This window comes from Phytophthora infestans, genomic scaffold (genome assembly GCF_000142945.1).
Source record: "Phytophthora infestans T30-4 supercont1.43 genomic scaffold, whole genome shotgun sequence".
Classification (NCBI taxonomy): domain Eukaryota; phylum Oomycota; class Peronosporomycetes; order Peronosporales; family Peronosporaceae; genus Phytophthora; species Phytophthora infestans.
In genome coordinates, this window is record NW_003303716.1 from 517,167 (window position 1) to 538,648 (window position 21,482).

Below are 21,482 nucleotides of genomic sequence, written 5' to 3' on the forward strand. Positions count from 1 at the left end.
CTGTGTACGATGCCCGCCTCCGCTTCGCTCCGGCGGGCTGACGTTTGTGTGTTATATATCATAAAAAAAATTTAAGGAGAAATGTCACTGTAAAAACGTGTTGTATTTAGAGTAAAGGCCATATTTTCACCAAGGAAGGCCGCTGGCCTCCGCTTCGCTCTGGAGGGTCGAGGGTTTTCTTCGTTTCTTATCGAAATTACGTGGAAAACGCTAGAGCAATTGTTCCTGCCTACGCTCAAAGATCTGTCTGTACACTTTGTTTTTAGTGTAAACTCCGTCCTTCTCCTCCAATTCAGGGTATTCGATCAGCGCCTTAAATCTTGACCTTGCTGTGCTCTGGACATCGCGACGTAGAGCTGTCCGTGGAAGAAGCACGGTGTCGCCAAGTACAGCCCCAGATACTGGACAGTCTGTTCTTGGGCCTTGTTGATGGCCATTGCGAAAGCAGGTTGAATCGGAAACTGCTTGCGCCTCATCCGGAAAGGAAAATTGCCAACGTCGTCGTCACAGACGAACACAATTCTAGGAATGAATACATGCTGCCTTTGGCGATCGCCTGTCATGATGGTTGCGTGAATAACGTGGTCCTTCCTTGTCCCATAGGACCAAATTTGCCGTCTGTATCAGCTTTTTGACGTGGGATCGGATCTTGGAATTGCAAGTTGAGCTGGCCGTAAGCTTTAAAGGGATCTTGAACGTCGAATGTGCTGTTCGACCTCTCATAAGTAGCAACAACGCGATCCCGCTGGGGGCGACGGCAATAGCAATCTTTTCGTTCAGTGGGACGCTAGCGAGAATGTTTTTAAGCAGTGTAGACTTTCCGGTTCCTCTCGGGCCCTAAATGAAAACTAGGGTCTTGCCGACCACTGGGTTGTTGGCGGCCGCAATAACTTAGCTGTAAATGCGAAGCTGTCCCTCATCCAGCTGATCTTCCGTGCTCACAATCGTGCGTAGCCATGCCTCGTCGTACCCGGTGAGCTCGCGTCGAATCAAGTTGTTTTGATCTAGCGACTCTTGCAACAGGCCCGGATAATCTGCTAAACGGGGGAGGTCGAAGTTTTCAGCACCAAATCCGTTGATCAGGAATAGGTCGTTGATACTTTTCAAAGTTTTACACGTCACAACGGACGTTGTGACAGGGTCCATCAAGGCACGGTGTCTGCGCACAATATCCTCAGAAAGATGCGAGAAGAAACGGTCCCAAATCCCACGAAAATCCGTAGGAACCGAGTACTCTAAGATGGTAGCAAACAATTGGTGAAGCTGGTACGGCATCTGGAACTCAGCAGCTTCATACAAACACGATATTCATTAGTTGTCGTCCTTCACGTTTCCAGCCGCGCGAGCTGCATCTGGGTACGTACGGTGTTCAACCCCGTGGACAGTTTTCAAATCTGTAAAAGAAGTTAATCCTTTGCGATGACACAGCATCAACCGTAGGTGAAATCGCTCGCGATCACGAGGAGACACGTGGACCATACGCCCGATCACCGCTTGGTTTTTTTCTTCGCCGAGCTCAGTGCGGGGCTTCTCTTTCCAACAAAACTTCTTGGAGACATCCTGGCAAACCATAGTTTTGGCATCTGAGAAATCTATGGTTTGCCAGGATGTTTTCCGGTGCTTCACTCGCACATAGCTCGAAGAACCGTGGCAGCATCGTGTGGCTGGCGCGGTTCAAAATACGACTCACGGCCTCGGTCGCTTGGAAGAAGATCATCTGGTCCTCTTCCAATATGTACCATCAACTGCGTTACCGCGTGAGTCTTCCTTGAATCACACAATCGAGAAACCGTATGCATGCTTCGATGGGGGATATGTACCTGCCACTGACAAAGCGCAAGATCTCGTTGGTTTCTCGACAACTTGAATGTCCATCTTTCGGAGCCGCTTCAACAGTTAGCATCACTTTGTATGGGCCTTTGTGCTCGTTCTTGTAAAGATACTTCACCGCCGAAATGGCAGTACACACTCCACGTTGATATGGCAGTTGTATTTCTGGGGTAAGTATGGGCTGTATGGAACAACCCCCTGGCTGTTTTCGTACACTTTCCTGTCGAACTCTAGACGCCCGCTTGGGCGTCGGCGGCGTCTGTACACAGGATAGCAGCTCTCGTTCGCCCGAGTGACGTCGCAAAAAAGGTTTTGGAAACCCCTTTAAACACGTTTTCTCTTTCATGCAGGCATATGAATGGTTCGTGCTTCCTCACGGTCCATGCAGCATGCAGTTCATAACCGCCTCATATTGCTGGGGATTGACATATTTATCTGGAACCTCAGCATACTCAATCTTATCGATTAGCTCGCGTGAGCGAGGCTTGTCTTCAGCCGATACGATGGCGAGTACGTGCGTCCTCGCTTTTGGAGCTCCTCTACGTAAATACGTGCTTGACCGCGACCTAAAATGCCTTGGTTCAGGCCTTGGAGAAAAGTGTGTAATTTTTGCTGCCAAACTCGAGCAACAATATCTGGACGATCTTGAGCAGTGTATTCTTCTAACGAAACGGCTCCGACGATTTCAGGACTTGTGGGGCTGCACGTCTTCGTAAGGAATAGGTCTGGCTTACCGTATTCTCGAACGATTGCCATGGAGTCTTGGAAAGACTTGTACATCGCTCTAGGCCTGCCCATGTGCGACGACGGAAGAATGACACGCTTCTCCACCTGCTCCAGGAAGTGTCCAGTGTTTGCTGCATCCCTGTCCGGATGAACCATTCTGTTTTCGCTTCTACCGTACTCGGATAATTTGCCTTCCCCTTCACCAAGAGCGATTGTCTCTTCGTTGAGAAGCGCGTTCTGAAACCCTCGGTGCTGATCCCCCTGAATTGTATTTTGGTTGGAAGCTACCCACCGGAGCTGCTCCTGCTTATACTTTGGTCGTTAATCTTGATGCCACTGCTGAAACAGTCGCCCTTCTCGATGGAGAGCAGACTGGTCGTCCGCCTTTTGATACAGCCGATACGCAGCGCGCTCGCGAAGTGACATCCGGGTTTTGTTTTGCAATGAGCAGCTTCCTCGGCGTACGTGTCTGTGTTTGTCCAACCGTACTCTCCATGGGGAAGTAATAGTGGATACTGGAGGGGTCGTACATAGGCTTCGTTTCGAAAATCCTGAACAGTCTGTGGTTCCGGATAAGTAGGAGCATGTCCCGATGTTTGTCCAAGTTTTCGTCTTCACCATAGTTACTGCAACCTCCGAAGCCAGGGGGCGATTGTGCGCTCCAGGACGCCTCGTATCATCATGCAGTCAAAACACAAAATCAATCATTCTATCGGATGAAAGAGCCCTCTTTGTTTCCCCAGCGTTAGAACTTGCTGCGCCAGCGAATTGAACTCTTCCATCATATGTTCAATATCTAGCAACGTCACAGGATCCAAGCCCGCAAATATACTCTGGCAGCGCGCAGCACGAAGTTCCATGACCGGATCCACGATATAAATTTGCGCGAGCTTTGGTTCGGTCGTACGCCCCGTAATCGGATTGACGTAAGGCAGCAGAGAACCTAAGTAGTGCCACATTGCTTTCTGAATCCGAAAGCTGTACACACCCATTTGGCCTGCCACACTTGGGTCCTGTGCCACATCTCGGAATCTGCCGTTGGAATCGGACGCCTCTATGGACGTAAACGCGAATACCTGGTTGTACGCGCGAATGTTCTCGCGGAAGTGGGGATCGTCCTACAGCCGGAGCAGTGCACGTGGAGCCGGATTTAGAAGCGGTAGCTTAGCCTTGTCTTGAAGACAGCAGGCGTTTAACAAGTCCCCCGGCCACTTCCACGCATTACACAAAGGGAAAACTGTTGTCTGAGGCAGCACGTGCCGACCGCTTACAATGTTGGGCCCGGCAACTATCGACACGTCGAGCTATTCATGGTTTGCAAGGGCGTCTCCATGGCGAGCACGGCGACGCCTGGTGCGTAAAACCTCCCGAGTGTCTTGATGCTCTTCTTCACTTCGTTGCGCTCGCGCCTCCGCAAGCTGATGTCTGTCGATCTCGCGTAAGATGTCAAGAGCCTCTTGGGTAAGCCCATCTCTATGCCTTGCATAGTGCTCTCGGTCTGCAGCGTGTGTTGTCTCCCTCTCCTACTCGGTTTGATACAACCGGGCGTCTGCCCGTGCCAAAGCATCTCGTTGGCGGGATCGTTCCTGTTCTGTAGGTGTACGGCAACGCCGACCTTGACCACTCCATGCCTGTTGCGCTCATCGCATATCTGTTCTTCTCAGAGTTGTGATCTGCGAGCTCGTTTCCTTTGGACATCTTTCTGTCTGACACGATTGCGCTGTGAGGAGCTCATCCTTGTACGCCGATCTCTAGCTCTCTGTGTTTCTACTGATCTGGAAGATGATGCAAGAGCCGATGGGTCTCCAAAAGCAGCGCTTTCATGCTGAACAGACACCCTCACTATGGCGTCCGCTATCTCCTTTTCCTCAGCAGGCGCCCTGAGTGCCTCCGCCCCTGATGCACAGGCAACTCCTCTCTCGTTGGGGGTGGGGGGGGGCTCTTGAGGGCTCAGCTGCTCCAGCTCTCGCATCGCTTCAGCAAACCGCCTGCTTGTCGCGCGCCGCCTGTTGACTCGTATTTTCTTGACCGATGGTGACTTATGCTCCTGATGTCTCGCTGACAATCATGGCGCCTTCATGACGCCGTTCCAGCTCATGACGGTGTTCATCCCTTTAAAACAGCATTAGGGATAACGAAGCAGGATCAGATTAGTGTCGCAGACGCACCTGGATCGTTTTGTTCCTACGTCAACTCGAGCCATGTTCAGTGCGTAGGTCTATCCAGGACGTAAACATACAGGACAGGGTATAAGTCATAGTATAAGTGCCACTCTAACGCTACAATGCGCAGATAATGCACGGTATAAAAAAAGGCGACGGGCCCGAAAGCCGGGAGAGGGCGTCTGGCAGCTAACGAACCGCTAAGAATGATTTTTCAACAGCACGCACCGGGATATATTTGGCAAGCACAGGTCCAGTCTAGACGTAAACACAAACAACAGTTTCGAACAGCAGCTGAGCGTTTGATTAGTTCTTTCCGGTCCGTTAACCTTTTTTTTTCGCTTTCGTTTCGTTGTTATTCCCTCAATTCCACTGTTACCGCTATTGAAGCACCCCTGAATTGTTGCTAAACCTCCATTCCTCTGGTGTCAGAGCTTCAGGCTCGTAGTGCTGAAGCGCGAAACGGTACCACTTTTTTTTCTTTTGTTGGTCGCTTCCGTAGGCAACCGTGGTCTACCGCTCGCGCTCAATGCCACTGGGCCATTTTGGTCCAGGCAAATAACCTTTTTGGTTGTGGTGGAGTAATGAGACATGGAATTTTGTGCTCATGCTAACGGTTTGGTCAAAAACATCATAGACGCCGCAGGGGGCTGAACAAACCTCCCTTTGGCTCCCAAAATGTCCTGTACTCTACATCGTCCGCAGACAATCCAAATACGCGCCGTCGTCAAGCTATTCTCTGCTTTTCGCGACAGCGATTCATCAGTCCTCTTTGGATTGAAAAACATGCGGTAAGCGGTTCCCATTTTAGTTGCTAAGGTTGACCGTCGAGACCTCGAAGGTAAGCCATAAGCTCTCGTGTAACTGTCCGCAAGCGCTCCGCCACGGGCTCAGAAGCTCCAGGAGATGTTTCTACCCTAAAGGCCGGTCTCATACACGACAGCTGGTCTGAGACTAGGATAGACGACCCGGCAAGCCGGCATTTTTCGCCGTATGTACCCATTCTAGCACCCCAGGTTGGTATGAGACTTCCCATTATCAAAAATTGGCGCCTCAGTGCCGCGGCTCTAAAGAGCAGGCTGTGGCAGAGCTAGCCCTTAGTACGGCGGCGGGTGCCAGCTGCAGCCTTTCAAATAACAGAATTTGGGTACAAAAGCTACAATACCCAAATTTCAAAGATGACAAAAGTACGGGAAAGGGATCGCGATTTGCAAAATGGGTAATGTTGTAGATTCGGGGCAGACTGCCTGGCGTTTGTGCTCTCGGGGGCTCTCGACTATCGGTCGTGTCGTGACACCCACTACAACCACACCCCGAGCCCCGCAGAGGACCTGTCAGGGTTCCTCCGCAGGCACCAGCTCACCCGTAATTTTGTACCCCAAACCCTCGGCTGCCCTGAAGGTACCAATTATCCCAACGGCGTAACTCCCGAAACCGTAAAGTTTATAAATACATGTATTGGATTCTTACAAGTCGATACCTATGCTGGCTGCAGCTCCCGCTCGGTCCGTTGTCTGTCGCCACTGCTCCACTTTCCGTAATGGGGCGGAACAAAAAGAAGCGCAAATATATTAGCCAACCAGCAAGTGGCAGTAGTATCCATTAGTAATTATCGTAAGATTTGACTCAATATTATCCAGTTACCGGGTCCGCCTTCGCTTCGCTCGGCAGCATTTTGTCCAGTGAGAAGTGCGTATTTGTAATTCTCCAGGACTCGCAGCAACACCTTCACAGTAGAGCAGCGCAGCAGCAGAGCTCACAGCACCGCGATAAAGCCAAACACAGGACCACTCGCATTACCACCAACACAAAGAAACGGCTACAGCACTCACAACAGCAGCGCAGTACAATAACGTCTCCCAGAAAAATGAGCTACTTAAGGAATGCACAGGGCAAATTCAGTGAGCGTAAAATTTAGTAAACGTTACTGTACAGCTTAAGTAAGCAAATGCAGCGAATTCAGTAAAACATAAGGAAGTATTCATGAATGCAGTAGCGCTGAGAAGTTAAATTCGCAATTCAACAGCATACACTAAATTCAGCATTGGCGCTTTTCCTCAATGTAGCCCAAGCATAGGTTCAGGAAACGCAAGCGTAGGTACGGGACCAGCTAGTATAGTCATTTGTGCCACGACATGCCAGTTAGACTGAGCTCAAGAACAATGAGGCATTACAATTGACAGTTGTCGCTGTCATGTTGCAAGCACGACGTATGCTTACTTTAATATTGGTGAAGTTTGTGTCCTTCTGTAGCGGGTCGAGAGGTTTGCAGACCCGATCCCCCACGTCAATAAAGAGCGCGACCCAGTGCGCTCCACCATAGTTTAGAGCCCCAGTCAACTTTCTCTTGGTGGGTGAGAATGCCTTATTAGCATTTGCCACTATTCTCTTTCGGTCGGGCTCCTTCAGCTCGCGAGATGAGAAACTAACCACACCGACGTCAGCGTACTTCTCAGTCATCACTTTCATCGTTGTTACGATGGCTGTCGTGCTGAGCCATTGACTTTGTCTAAAGCAGAGCATACGGTATCCATCGATAGCCTCCTTTCCAGCGGTGAATGAGCGAAGGGGCTACTCTTTGATCTACTGTAGAACGTCATCCTGCGATTCGTACTAGCACAAACGTCAGCATTCTCGTATCCAACGTCGTATAATCTTTTTTAGCAGCAGCTGTATGCAACAAGCCAACGTATCCTTCGCTCCTGTAATGGCCCCCAAAACATGCCAGAAACATCTTCCACAGCGAGTACCGTCCACTTTACATCCTAAATCCATTCTAGTGTTTGTTCAACATCATCGATCTGATTATTTGCGTCTCAATATCGCTGTAGCACCATAAACTGCTCCAGGGTTACGGATCCGTATTCCTCTTAAGTCGCGACGCACTTCTCCACGTTCGCTAACGGCGGGATTGACAACGCGTGGGTAATTATCCGCAGGTAATCGCTGGGTCATATCGTCAATGCTTAACCGCTCTCTGCCTTCGAGAAGACGGATCGTGACATTGGTCTTTACTTAGCATACTGATAAATCCAATATGGCTCGGGAAACTCCGCTATGGAACATATACCAGAGAGTAGAGAGTCGAGCGTTATAGGAGCCACTGCCGGTTTGCGATTTTGGTCCTTGCACAATTTGGCTAAGGTGTGCACCCACGCCGGTGTAGGATAATGCGTCCTAAGACACGTCCTAAAGTGTCCTATTTGTCCTAAATTTTACAGGGAGATTTTGGAGATGTGTCCTAAAAAGCGACTAATCCTTCGCTACAGAATATTATAATTTGTGTCCTCCATATTGTCCTAAAACTCAAATATTAACTTTCTTCTGGACCTTCTACTTAAAATTACATAAGCGTTACTTACTGTCCTAAGGCACACTACCAACCATTTATCAATCTCCACCACGGCACCATGGACCATCGCGGCTACTTCTTCTGCATCAAGCGCTCGTGTCCTGAAACAAGCACGGTTATCTACGTCTGCAAGCGGTTCCGCAAAGGATGCAAGGCTAAGATAACTGTCCGATCAGGTGCAGTTGTAGCAGACGTGGTTCTACATACGTGCGACGAGGCGGTGCCACAAGTCATTAATGTGCGCAGCGAAATGCGCCTAGAGCTACAGCGACGCAGCGTCAGCAACATGGCTACCCCTCCACCAGTTGTCTGGCAAGAGGTGTACGACGGGATCAAGCGCCGCCATGCTGCCGACGACGCCACGCTCACTATCATTCCATGCGCACCTGCCGTCTCTATAGTGAAGCAGACACGCAAGGAGTGTACGGGCGGTGATGTGTACGAGGCCATACTTTCTCAATCAGTACGCTGTGTAAGCGACAAGGACCCCAGGTCCTTTCTACAGTTTAGTGTGGCGTACCCCACACAGACGACCACCGGAATCCATCGCATGATCGGTTTTGGGCACCCTGATTTGGGTCTGATACTGCGGTATCCGAAGATTACCCTTTTCATAGACGGCACCTTTTCGGTGGTACCCAAACCTTTCAACCAATGCTTGATTGTGATGGCGTTTGAGCCTGCCGTCAATCTCTACGTACCCATTTGCTACGTTTTGGCTCTGGAGATTCCTGAAGACTACAAAAGGTTTGAGTAGATGCAGATAGAACCTACTAATACAATATTCCCATGTGTAATTGCTCTTGTGAATTATAGATGAATAATTGAATTATATTGATAAGACAGTAGAAAACTAGTAACGTTGTCCTAATAGGACAGTGCATGTTGGGTTTGATGTTGTCCTAATAGGACAGTAGTCTGAGTTGCTGTGTGTCCTAATAGGACATAATAAGTGTCGAGTTGTTGAGTGTCCTATTAGGACACACGGAGCCTGGCTTGTTTCGTCCTAAAGCACATTGTGGTGTCCTAAATATTGGATCGTTTATGAACCGATTGCTAGTTTTTTATCCCAGGTTTTAGGACAATAGGACACTTTAGGACACCTAGTAGGACGCATTCTCTCCTACCGTGCACGCCAGTCTTTTGCTGAATACGCGTGATTTTTAGTTTGGGCCTTCCTCGACATTTGATTTGTTTTTAACGGCTTGGTGAATGCGTACTTCGGCTTGTCGAGCTTTCCGATCGATTGCTCTGTCGTTTTAGACACGGAACTTGGAGCCGCGAGCTTCTCGTCGACGTCTTCAGCTTTAGAGTTCTCTAACACACTTAGCCTCCCCGGAGCACGCACCATTCTTTTCTGCATGTAACGAATTGAAGCAAGATTTACACCAAAGAAATACTCCAATGTTCCGTTTCGAACGGCGTCCCGGAAAGGTGTAAGCCATTACATCCTCGCACTAAGCGTATGTGTAGGCTGGGGCGCTAGTAGCGTCACGACACCATCAGTCAGCATATTTGCTTTTGAAAACTTGGCGGTATTTTTTAGCGACGTCGACATGGGTTTTGCTTATTGTCGTTGCCCTTAGCCATCACGCTATGATACTCGAATTTGCCCCCTGGACGGGTCCATTCCTAAAGTTTATCGCTAGATGCGATCGCAACCGACGTGGACATTTCAGGGAGAGAGGGTAGATGCTCTCCTGCCGTTTAACTTCCTGTAATACATTGCGTCCTGACACGGGAGAAGAAGTGTTTGGTCAAACAAGCAGTTTCACTTGTAGCTCTACAGTAAGAACAGAACACCAGCGTAGTAGCTCGTACAGTCGTAGCTCGTACTTCAAGAATACATTTTGATATACCGGAATGTGTAAAGATCCCGAAAAATCAAAGAATTATAGCACGTTACCTGCAGGTCGAAGTCATATATTTGACCAGAGCGGCGACTCTGCACTCGGTCTTCAGTATGGGTGAGCACGTAATCAGCATCATCCGACGACGCGTACATGAATTCAGTTTCACGAGATCAAAAACCAAACGAGGTAACAACGATTCCAAGCTGTGAATGGCGAGTTTAATTCAAAAGGCTTAGCGAAGGTGGTTTCGAAATTCTATAGCAAGGTCTAGGTAGACGACAAAAACGCATGGTCGGCGAATTAGATCCAGTCTGGAAAGAAAAAGGAATTTGATCCGAAGGTAGCTCACAAGGGAAAGCGGTGACGCTGAGTGCAGCCACCAAGGGGCTCAAGGATGAGCTCGATCGGCAGCTTCGGGCACTAGCGGATCGAGAACAACGACAATTGCATTCAAATTTAGGGAGGTACAGCTTTGGTTCGGTTTGAAGCATTTAAGCCAAGACCCACGAGAGTCATCTCACCCAGGGAAGGGCAAACGGCAGCCACCGAGTCCCACAGGTACCGCGGCGTTGCTTAAGCAGCTCAATACAATTCAGACATCTTGTATTTCTAAGTAGTTAACAGACTAATATGACTCTCTCTCTCTCTTTTATATGAATTAAGTACTGGCGTTCGTGCTGTTTGGTGTCTTTGTTTCGTGCCTTTAAGTTGTTCAATGTCCCAACATATATTTTAAGGATTCTTGTTTGGTGCATCTATCCTTGACCTTAAAAATTAGAATACTTCGGTCTTGAAAAGAAAAGTTACAGGATAACCTCTCCTACCTGGCGGACGACTCGTCTATCATGTATTGCAGCACAATATGTTATTTAGGTCGAAATGAGCGACGCACAAGTCTTGATGTTTCAAAAAAACGAACGAGCTTTCCGAAAAAAGTAAAGTTTACGGCTTAAGATCGTGCAAACACGGCGTCGCGAGCAGTTTCAAATAGGGAGTAAAGAAGCTTGACGCCGCCAACTTTCTTTTTTTAGCTCGGTGTGCTATAATAATAAAACAAACAGTCTACTTCGTGGCAATTGGGGATAACCATCTTTACTCGACCAGAAAAATTACATCTACGGCAGAATATCAGGTTTTACAGGCTCATTAGGACAGGTTTCCACCAACCACAGCTCCAACATAACTTTCGAGGTTCGATTATGTGCCAACCAAGAGCTTTTCATTACCCACTGCGCACTGTATATTAAATTTAGGATGGATGTCATGTCGCGCAAATCCTGAAAGTCACCAGCAGCGGCGGCAACCTTATCATCAAAGTAGCACTCTGCATGATCAAGGGAGTACCAACACGGCTCTAAGTATAGCTAGTTAGGTCATGCTCAAGCCAACCTCTGAAACGCTTACACTAAAAAGCACCAGCACGGATTTATTCAATTCTGCTTCAGATGAACTGCATCACCGCTCCTTTTATACGGTATAAGGGCTAGGGTATAAATTATATCCTAGTCTTTTTTGGTGCCTTTATCAAGCTCCAAATTCTAAACTTTCAAATATAAAAGAAAACATCATACATGTTACTAGGGTTTAGAGCAGTATATACCGTACTCCCATTTGTGATTATTAAACGCAAAATCTCCAGTCCATGTTTTTCTAAGAATGTTTTTCGTAGGTATTAACTATGATTGGCCATGTTTGCAAAATAAAGTATATTTCGGATTATTAAATGTGGCCACTCAACCTTCTACCGCGCGTCGCGAGAAGCGTGCCGATCCGAACAGCGCACGTACCGGTAGCTACAATGTTGGGGAGAAGGGGGAGAGCGTATTAAAACTGTCGTGGGCAGGTCAGTGAGCTTAGTTGCGTTGAGAGAGCGACATGTCGAAGGGGGAGCTATATCGCATGTAACGTATTACTATCACCCAACTGGCTGATAGTAATGTGAATTTGGAATCGGGAATCCAGGCTGTCTGTGAGCAGCCGACTGCAAGCTATAGTGGGGTCGAGAAGTGTAGTGATGATGGCTCGAGTGGAAGTCGCAAGCGGAGTGTGGTGATGAATTGTACTTTAGCGATAATTTGATCACCGCGTACGGATAAATGGTAGAAGACATCTACATCAACAACACAACCATTTTGTTGCCACCCATGAAAACGCCGGGTCCAAAGGCCCCCAAGAAAGGAATGCGTATTCCACCCACGACACTGAGCTTGATCTCCGCAGCCAGTTCGGAACGAGTTTTCTTGCCGCTGAATATTAACAGAACTCACTGGACCTGCCTCGTGGTGGACGGATCTAGGCAGACTGTGTGCTGTTACGGTAGCATAGACAAGCGCGCTAGCCACAACTTGCTTGCAGAGCTGACAGATGAGATCGTGAAGAAAGACTTTTAGCATCACGGCCGTGCATAGCCCCATCCAGAAAGACGGTAATAACTGCGGGATATGCATCTGTTTGTACTTCTGGCGCCGGTTCTGGAAGAGAGCAGGTGGTAATTACACGGCCAATGGATTGTTACGCCGTCGACAGGATATCCTGCGTACCATCATAGAGCTCAGCGACAAAAGCAACGGCAAAAAAGAAGCTAGCCGAGTAGACACAGTTTCTAAATCCAAAAACATGATTCCTGTACTTTCATAAGTAATATATTGAGTTTCGCGTCAATTCGTAAGCGCTGACCACTTACCTTTTATCAAAAAGAAATATTCTTACTCGTATTTTGACAAAGGCTCACTATACAACGCCTTGCCATCCCGAGTTTCCAACAAATCGTAAGTGGAATCGTCTTACGATTATACGCTGTTCCAATTGGCCAAAACTTGATTTAAAACTACCCAGAAGCCACTGTAAAATGAGTGAAGGAAGCGCGCAACAGACCAGCGAAAGCGCGGCCTGCGGTATGGCTGTAGCTGACGTGGAGGCAATCCGAGATGCCTGCGTTACCAAGGAAACACGAGGGAAGTACAAGAGTAGCTTGAACGGCATTGCAAAGTGGATTCGCAAGGAGCTTGCTAAAGTCGACCACAACACGGATCGATTCTTCGACAGCAATGGTGAACTTAATCTATTGGAGTTCACGCCTCCGTATTTTGAGCAGTTTCTTGTTTACAAAAGCCGTGATGTGAAAGCTGGGACACTAAGTGGTTATCGGAGTGCAATTAAGGACCTGTATAGAGTGAGGCGTCTAGCTTTGCCGCCTGAATATGGAGATGGAATGAAACAGCTTTTCTCGGGAATGAAGCGCATGGAGGCTGATAGTGACCAGATTAGTAACCCGAAGACGTCCGGGAAGCAGCCATTGACCTACTCGCTTTACCAGAAGCTCTGTATAGAAACTTTGGAACTTGGTGATGGAGGTTTTTCTCATCTCTTCCTAATATCCCAATGGAATTTAATGTGCAGATCAATATCTGTTCAAACCGTACAAACTCAGCATTTTGTGGCTAAAGACGATGGCATTGGTGTAATATTTGTCAAGACAAAAACGAATCAGGAAGGCACTGGGCCGCGTGATCCTCGTCACGTTTACGCGAATCCGCTAAGTCCTTCTACGTGCTGGGTAACAGCGCTCGCAATTTACTTGGCGTGCCACCCGAGATTGCAACAGGGGCCACTATTCCCAGGGTCCAACCAGAAGCTTCGATTTAGTAAGACTTTGGGTAGTCTTCTAAAACTCGATGGCTCCGCAAAAACCTATGGTACTCACTCGGTACGAAAAGGTGTCGCGACATTTGCGTGCGGTGGAAGTACTGGGGGTCCTTCAATTGTGAGTGTTTGTTTACGCTGTGGTTGGTCACTTGGTGGAGTTCAGGATCGCTATTTCCGCTACGAAGCAGCAGGAGACCAATTTTTAGGTCGCGTCGTTGCTGGGCTGCCTATAAACGATTCAAAATTTGCTACACTACCGCCACATTTTAACTCCACCGGTGATAGCGCAACAACATCAGTGATAAGAACGGTTTTTCCGAGTCTTGCGGATGAACCTAATTTAAACGGCATTTTACAGTTATGTCTGGCGTCGCTGGTTTTTCACAGGAAATATTTACAGCAGAATTTACCAACAAACCACCCTCTGCTCTCGACAATAGTCTTTACGAATGTGAGCGTTTTTCACAGCCTACAAGAACAACTTCAACTTGGCGATTCGAGCTGGATGCACCCGACAGGTATTCCGCCCTACATTGAGCTCTACAAAAAACTTGATAAGCAGCAGCAGTCTATCGACTTACTTCCTGATAAACTTGAGCAAAGAATGGAAGCGATATTGGAAAAGAAAGGTGTGGCAGCGGGTAATATAACGAGGGACCTTTTGCATGAGGAATTAAGAGCGTTATTAGAAGAGGTTGGGCTTCAAAAAGAGAAATCAGCGGCCTTATCAACTTTATCGACAGCACAAACTCGCTATTATCATACATGGGGTGGGAAATTTCACGTGCTTCCAAAAGACTTCGCCTTTCCAAGTATCGATCCGCTGGGGGCGTGGATACTGTGGTGGTTCGGCAATCCGGAGCTTAACTATCCACCATACAAGGGTATACCATCGGACGATCTGGACACGCCACAAAAGAAAGCAACACTGTCAGAGTGGTCAGTTATGATGCGGCATATCATAAACGGGATTGAAAAAGACCTTGGAAAACCGATGCCGGCCATCCGTGACGAAGTTCATGCCATCGAGCTGTTTAAGATTGGGTACAACACACTGGAGTTAAGGCCAAGCAAACGAAAACGGAGAAATGCCCAAATCAAGCTCACCACAGTACTAAGACTCATCAGGGAAGCCGGCCAGGAGCAGAGAAGTCCGGATGGCATATGTGGGCGGCCACTTAGGCGCCGGAAGCGGCGCACGCGCCACAGCAATAGTACCTGTGCTACAGGGAACTCGTCAGTGCGTGATGAAGAGTAAACTTTCTAGTGCACGACTCAGCGTTAAAATAACTGTTTTCATCCAATCAAAAGTCTCCCCCATAACGTCGGCGATTGCATCTTACGTTTTCTCAACTCAATTGATTTCAGAACTTCATCATGCTTTGAGATGAGTACAGCAAAATCTCTCATTACAAAAGGTAGTTTGGCCATGCAATACAGTAGTTGAGAATGTCCGACAAAGCCAAAGCGCACTCATTCTTCAATTTTCACACCCTACTGCGGATATGGTTGCCCATGTCACGCCATATCACAAGCATATTCAGCCTAAATTTCACGCTCCTCGTAATTTATGTCGTAACGTTAGAATCATGTGATAAAAGTACATGCTTTAGCCACCTAACCTTTTTCGAAAACATGGCTGAATCACAAATAGGAGTACGGTATTAAAAAAAAAAATAGCGTACGCACAAAAGGATACGAAAGATATCTTTCTGAAACGTCACTACCGGATCAGCCACGACGAAGCAATGCGTAAGCGGCCAAACAAGTACAATACTGCAGTCACTGCTGTCAGCCATAACGATGTAGCTCAACCCAACAAAAATACATCGAGTGGCCAGTCGAAGCAGGCAAACAACACATCAAGTATCTCCATCTTCGCCTTCATCCTGATAGTTGGTGCTCTATTGACCCAAACGTCACGGTTCGCCAACTTGAACGCTGTCCCTGATCAATTATCAGAGCAGGAAAAGGTTGCAGCCTTCGTAAATTGGTTTCGCGCGGAAGGTGGCAACGTCAGCGACAAGATCGCGATAAATAAATTCCCCGAAATGGGCAGAGGTATTATGGCTTTGCAGTCTGTAAAGGAGAACGACAACCTGCTTTTCGTGCCAAAGAGCATCATCATGTAAGCAATTTATCATCTTGTTTTTTAGCTACATAAATTAATCGATGTACAGTTGTTACGATACGATAGCCACAGAGTGGAGCTCACACGCCAGCCTGAAAAAAACATTATCGAAGTTAAAAAGTGATCAAGAAGAGTTGTTAACGGCATTTTTAATGCTGGAACAAGCAAAGGGCCACGCGTCTCGATGGGCTCCGTATTTTCAAGTGCTACCGTCATTTATTTCGAAAAATACCGTCCCATCGCCACTTTTCAGCAACGAAGAGGATGTCGATGCCTTACAGGACGAACGTATGATACAAACTGCACGAACTGAGAGGCAGAGAGCCAAGAAAGCGTATGGTCGGTTTAAACGACTTTTTCGCTCTTTTCTGGATGATAAAACTATGAGTTTATCACGATATCTCTGGACTCGTTTTCTAGTTAACTCGAGAGCATTTTCGATCCGAGGTCAGCGTGTGTTAGTGCCATTTGGAGATATTTTCAATGGAGAACCAGACGATGAAGCTCGGCAACAAGACAACGGACAGCGGTTCCTTTTGTTCCATGATCTTCAGCCTCAGGGCATGACTATCCGAGCAGATCGCGACACGTTGAGTGGCCAGCATCTCTTTGAAGATTACGGAGACAACAGCAACTATGTGTATTTCCTGCATCATGGGTTTCTTATGAGCGATAAAGGTTTCGACTGTGCAGTTTTTCGACTTCCAAGACTGGCAGAAGCTTCTCTAGAAGATAGTGGAATCTTAGCGTCGAAGTTGCATATTTTATCACGGATTCGAGTCGACGATGCGCCGCAGGTGTGTATTTCTCGAGCTGGAAATGTGGAAGACTCTGATCTGGTGCGTGTTTACACAGCTCTGTACAATATGAATGCTGAACAAGTCCGAGCTTGTGATAATGCTAGAGCATTTAGTGAATGTTTCCCGTCTGAATTGATGCCAGATCTAGACACTGAACTTGGATATCACGAATTATCGCTGTTGCTGAAGTCTATCAAGCTGCAATTGGAGAAATATGCTACTACTCTTGAAGAGGATCAAACAATACTTCAGCATCTTACGGATGTTACGGTATCTGGTAACAAACACGCTGTAACTTTCCGATTAAGTCGAAAGCAGATTTTACGTGAAGCTCAAAGAAATTTGGCAACACAGTTGAAAAATAGCGAAAGGAAAGCCAAAAATGACGTTAGCGAACCTCAATTATCCCCTTCTAAAGAGCTTGAGCTTGAGGAGGTTGGCAACAAGCTCGAACGATTCCAACAATGGATCGCTCGTCATCATTTCCCAGTGAATTCTTTGGAGTTGCGATACGTCAGTGAAGCCGTCGGGTACGGCACGTTTGCTGTCAAACGTCTAGCTATTGGAGACGTGTACCTGAAAGTACCCGTCCAAGTCGTTATGAATGTCTGGTCAGCTGTGAAGTCTCGTTGGGTAAGTCAAACGATGCAGGAGCTTCAGAAGCAACGTGTGAGTGTTGACAGAGAAGAAATGCTGCTACTTCTTCACCTTTTAGAGGAGAAATTTGGTCCGAATCATCGTCACTCATTCTGGAAACCGTATCTGGAAATGCTACCAGATTTAGAAGACTCCTTAAACTCACCTCTGTTCTATGAAGAAGTAGAGCTAAAGACACTTGAAGGCACCGATCTGTTAACTCTTGTGGTTAACTATCGCAAGCGAGTGGCTCGATCCTATGTTACTATCGCGAGCTACTTGAAGCAATCGGGTCATGATGAAACACTACAATGGCTCACTGAAAGACGCTTCCGATGGGCCAACGCTGTGCTTGACTCTCGTAGTATTTGGTGGAGCGGCCAGCGCCACCTCGTGCCGCTACTTGACATGGTTAACTGCCAAGAACTCAACGTAAATCACAAACCGCATCACACGATTCTCGACTCATCTGGTCGTCACGCGGTCACGAAATCGTCCTGGGAGTTCCAAGCTGGTCAAGAAGTTGTCGAGAACTACGCTCAGACAAACTACATTTACTTACTCTACCACGGCTTCGTCTTGGACTCCAACAGCCACGACTGTGCTCATTTCCATCTCGAGATGCCAGTTGCAGCACGTCACCGTAGATTTTCCGTCCTGCTTCGAAGTCTCGAGATTTTCTCCTGGACTCCCGATTTGTGCGTGTTTCCCTCGGATAGCGAAAGTATCATGAGGTTCTCGAAAATTGCCCTGTTCGTATCAGATCCCGAGAAAGCGTTGCGACTTGCTGGAAATGCAGCAACTGCGCCATCGCAAGCTACTGCGGCAGCGTTGAAGCTTGTGGAAGATCGCTTGACCCGCTTAGAGTCCACAACTGCTGACATGTCGACAACAGATTTTAGAACGCAATCGATTCTAAAATTTCGCCTGCAACAGTTGCACCAGTTGGCAACTCTTCGCAACAAATTGTTGCCAAAAAAAATCAAATGAAAATAAAAAGTTGCAAAAGAATTTTCAAATTCGAAAAACTCCCATCTTTCGACTGCAATTAACCTTCGAGTTGTAAATTCGCTACTTTGGCAAAAGCCGCAACAGTAAATTACCAAGCCCTGAAGCTGTGGCAAGAGCTCAAGCTGCTTAACCACGGAAGGTGCAGGGGCGCGAGGCCTTGAAGACCGAGTTGTGGTGCTTCTCGGCGGCACGCGGCAGGCGGTGCGACAGCGGGAAGGCGATCTTCGAGTCGTGGAACTGCTGCACGTTCGTCTTCTGCGTGTCCTTGGCGGCCACAATGGCAGTGCGCATGATCTGGATTGAGCGCGGGCGAGCACGGTGACGGCCAGCCAGCTCAGCGTACATCTGCTCCACAGCGCTGCAGAGAGTCAAGTCACGGTACTCCTTGTACATGTTGTGGGTGCCGCTGCGCGAGTTGTAGCGGATCCAGATGCCGTAGTTGTTGACGACGCGGCGGTTCTTCTCCGTCAGCTGGAAGTGGCAACATATTACAACATAGAGGTCAGTTTTATAATTTTCGAAAGGATTGTCATGAAGCGAGGAGCTTCCTCGTCCTGCAGTAGTGGGTTGTTCAGAGTCCGGGCTTACAGTCAAGTACCCCTCATTTTGGTCCAATCCAAGAGAGCTAAACAACGGATCACACCGCGATCTCTCTAGCGACAAAGCGGTTTGCAAGCTGGAGTGGAGAGTGGCATGAGGGAAAGCCGACGTTCTCTCCACTCTCGTGGCAGGCAAGCGCTTATAACTAGGTCGCTAGGAGGAATGTACAACACACCAGTCACGGCTGTGCGTACGTGGGACGAGGTTGGCACCTCCACCTCTCAATAGTCATTGGTAATAACTACTGCGAGGATTTTCACTTGACTGGCTGCAGACGCACCTCGTTGATGTCCAGGATCTCGCCCGTGGTCTTCTTCATCTTCTTCATCTGATGCAGGAAGTACCAGAAGCGCGACTGAGCCAGCACCGGGTTGGGGGCGAACAGCTTCATGCGGTAAGCCGGCGGGTTCGGCTCCTTCTCAGTGGGGGCCTTGCGGCCAACGACTTGGAACTGACGGATCTGTTCGTTTTGGCAACAAGAAAGTGGCAAAAGAATCGGTGAGTTACGAGTAACATTTCGCATGTTGCCATGAGTTTGCCACTTTTAGCCACTTTGACATACCGGCATGGTTCTGCTTAAGGGAGTCTTCCGGGGAATGAGCGAGAAAGCGGCGATGAAAAGGCAAACGATTTTACTGGCGGAGGACAGCCCGATAGTTTTAGCCAATAAATATCGAATAGTGCCCACAGCCCGGGTCACGAGGCCCAAACCCGCACTTTAATAGCTTCTGATTGAATGAAATTTTGTTCCTGCGAGAGGCGATAGTGAAAGGTCGCAAAGAAGTAAAGAAGTACAAATTGATAGAATATAATAGTTTTGTTGAATATTGAATAACTCTTCTCAATTGACTACAGGGCGAACAGTCTTCGCGCTGCACTCCCACCACACGGACTGTTCGTTCTGATGGGCCACCCGCAGTCTGATCTCACGACACCATTCGTTGAAACGCCAATCACTCCGTTCAACCTCGAATTCGTATCCATGAAGATTGTCGATGTAGCTCGCGATCAGCCACTGCATTAGTTCCAACGGAAGTCGAATAATAGAATTCCGATGCAGCACAAAGCCCTCTGAGCGATGAGTCTTCAGAAACATGGCCACTTCAAAATGAGCGCCAAGAATCGCTCGGGTCATTGCAGCAACTGTGCAACCTTCTTCACGATTTTCATGTAGGAATTTCACAATAGCCAAGTAGCCATTGGCGGCTGATGTGTTCATGGCGTCGGCGGTGCAACCCTCATCTCGGTTCGCATGTAGCCATTTGACGACCTCGAAGTGTCCGTTCTCAGCTGCCATGTCCATAGCTTTTGTCGTGCAACCCTCACTCCGATTCTCGTGTAGCCACTTCACCACATCAAGATGTCCTTTGCTTGCCGCCGCGTCCATTGCTGCCGGTGTACACCCTTCTTTTCTGTTTTTCTGAAGCCATTGCACGATGTGTAGATGGCCATTCTCCGCCGCTGCATCCATTGCCACATGGGTGCATCCCTCACGTCGATGGCTATGTAGCCACTTTACGACGTCTAAGTGCCCTTTACTAGCAGCGCCATTCATTGCTGCGTTGGAGCAACCTTCACTTCGGTTTTCATGTAGCCATTTCACGACCTCGAGATGACCTTCTGTCGCTGCACCGTCCATCGCTTGCTCCGTGCATCCTTCCTCCCGATTATCATGTAGCCACTTGACGACGTCAAGTTGACCGAACGTCGCGGCACGGTCCATTATCGCAGCGCCACCGTGTTTGTATCCATTGTCGTGCATCCATTTGATCACGTTTAGATGACCGTTGTCTGCAGCATGCCACACTGTGGGTGAAAAGGGGACGCGTAGTTCATCATGGAGCCATTCGACTACCTCGAGGTGTCCATTCAATGCTGCGACTTGCAGCGTGTAGAATCCTGGCCCACCGATTGATCGTGAGCGCAAGTAGTGCAAAAATGATATGGCTCCGTCTTTAGCTGGTAGATCCCAGTCGATCCAGGGTCCGATGATACCGCAGTTGTCAAGAATCCACCTTGCCATCTCCCACTGCTTGTTAGATTGTGCACTCCATAGGGCGTCCTCAGCACTTGCACGGCAGCTTTTAAACAGCCATTCCACGATTTCTACGTTACCAGCTGCTGCTGCGGCTTCCATCACTTTCTTCAGACTATCTTTACGAGGTACTGCGTTCTCACGAAGCCACTCGATCACCTTTGATTGGTTGTTGTGAAGTGCTCCACACATCTCAGTAGCGCCCCAGTAGCCGATTTCGCGATGGTTATCGTATAGCCATTGCAGGATGTCAAGATGTCCATTAGCTGCTGCTGCAGCTACCGCCGTCGTGAGGTATTTGGGTTTGTAGCTCTCTATCAGCCACTTAATGGTCTTTAAATCCCCGTTAACAGCGGCAATCTCTACCGTTCGATTGAACAGATATCGGTTGTAGAACGGGTCTAATTCTTCCTTCAGCTCTCGTGCAGCGACGTACTGCATCAAGCGCAAGCTACCCGTTCGTTCATAGACGTCATGTGCTGTCGTACCAGTCGAGAAATCGTCGAGCAGCGCGTTGATAGTCAGCAGAACGTGGGGCAGCTCGCCATGGAGACAGTGGTGACCCAGCACTCGAACTTTCGTGAGTAGAGGCGATTGGCACGCGGCGTTTGTATAGGAGACCATCGTGTCGATCTTGTTGAGTGTCTAGAAGCTGGAGAATTGCGTTATGACGGAGGCATTGTCCGTCCAGGATAAGCACC

General features: G+C 48.2%; 3 protein-coding genes across 3 annotated transcripts; 1 reads left to right on the forward strand and 2 right to left on the reverse strand.

Moving 5' to 3' along the window:
• Positions 1 to 15,740: 15,740 nt before the first annotated feature.
• Positions 15,741 to 17,868, forward strand: PITG_16197 (uncharacterized protein; the record flags this gene model as incomplete). The annotated part of the gene is made up of 3 exons (XM_002897561.1): positions 15,741 to 15,772; positions 15,821 to 17,802; positions 17,861 to 17,868. 3 exons carry the CDS (start codon positions 15,741 to 15,743, stop codon positions 17,866 to 17,868), a joined length of 2,022 nt encoding a protein of 673 aa, XP_002897607.1.
• Positions 17,590 to 19,340, reverse strand: PITG_16198 (60S ribosomal protein L18a; the record flags this gene model as incomplete). The annotated part of the gene is made up of 3 exons (XM_002897562.1): positions 17,590 to 18,617; positions 19,027 to 19,206; positions 19,309 to 19,340. 3 exons carry the CDS (start codon positions 19,312 to 19,314, stop codon positions 18,273 to 18,275), a joined length of 531 nt encoding a protein of 176 aa, XP_002897608.1.
• Positions 19,341 to 19,587: 247 nt separating this feature from the next.
• PITG_16199 (uncharacterized protein) lies at positions 19,588 to 21,405 on the reverse strand (the record flags this gene model as incomplete). The annotated part of the gene is made up of 1 exon (XM_002897563.1): positions 19,588 to 21,405. The coding sequence occupies one exon, from the start codon at positions 21,403 to 21,405 to the stop codon at positions 19,588 to 19,590; it is 1,818 nt and encodes a 605-aa protein (XP_002897609.1).
• Positions 21,406 to 21,482: the final 77 nt, after the last annotated feature.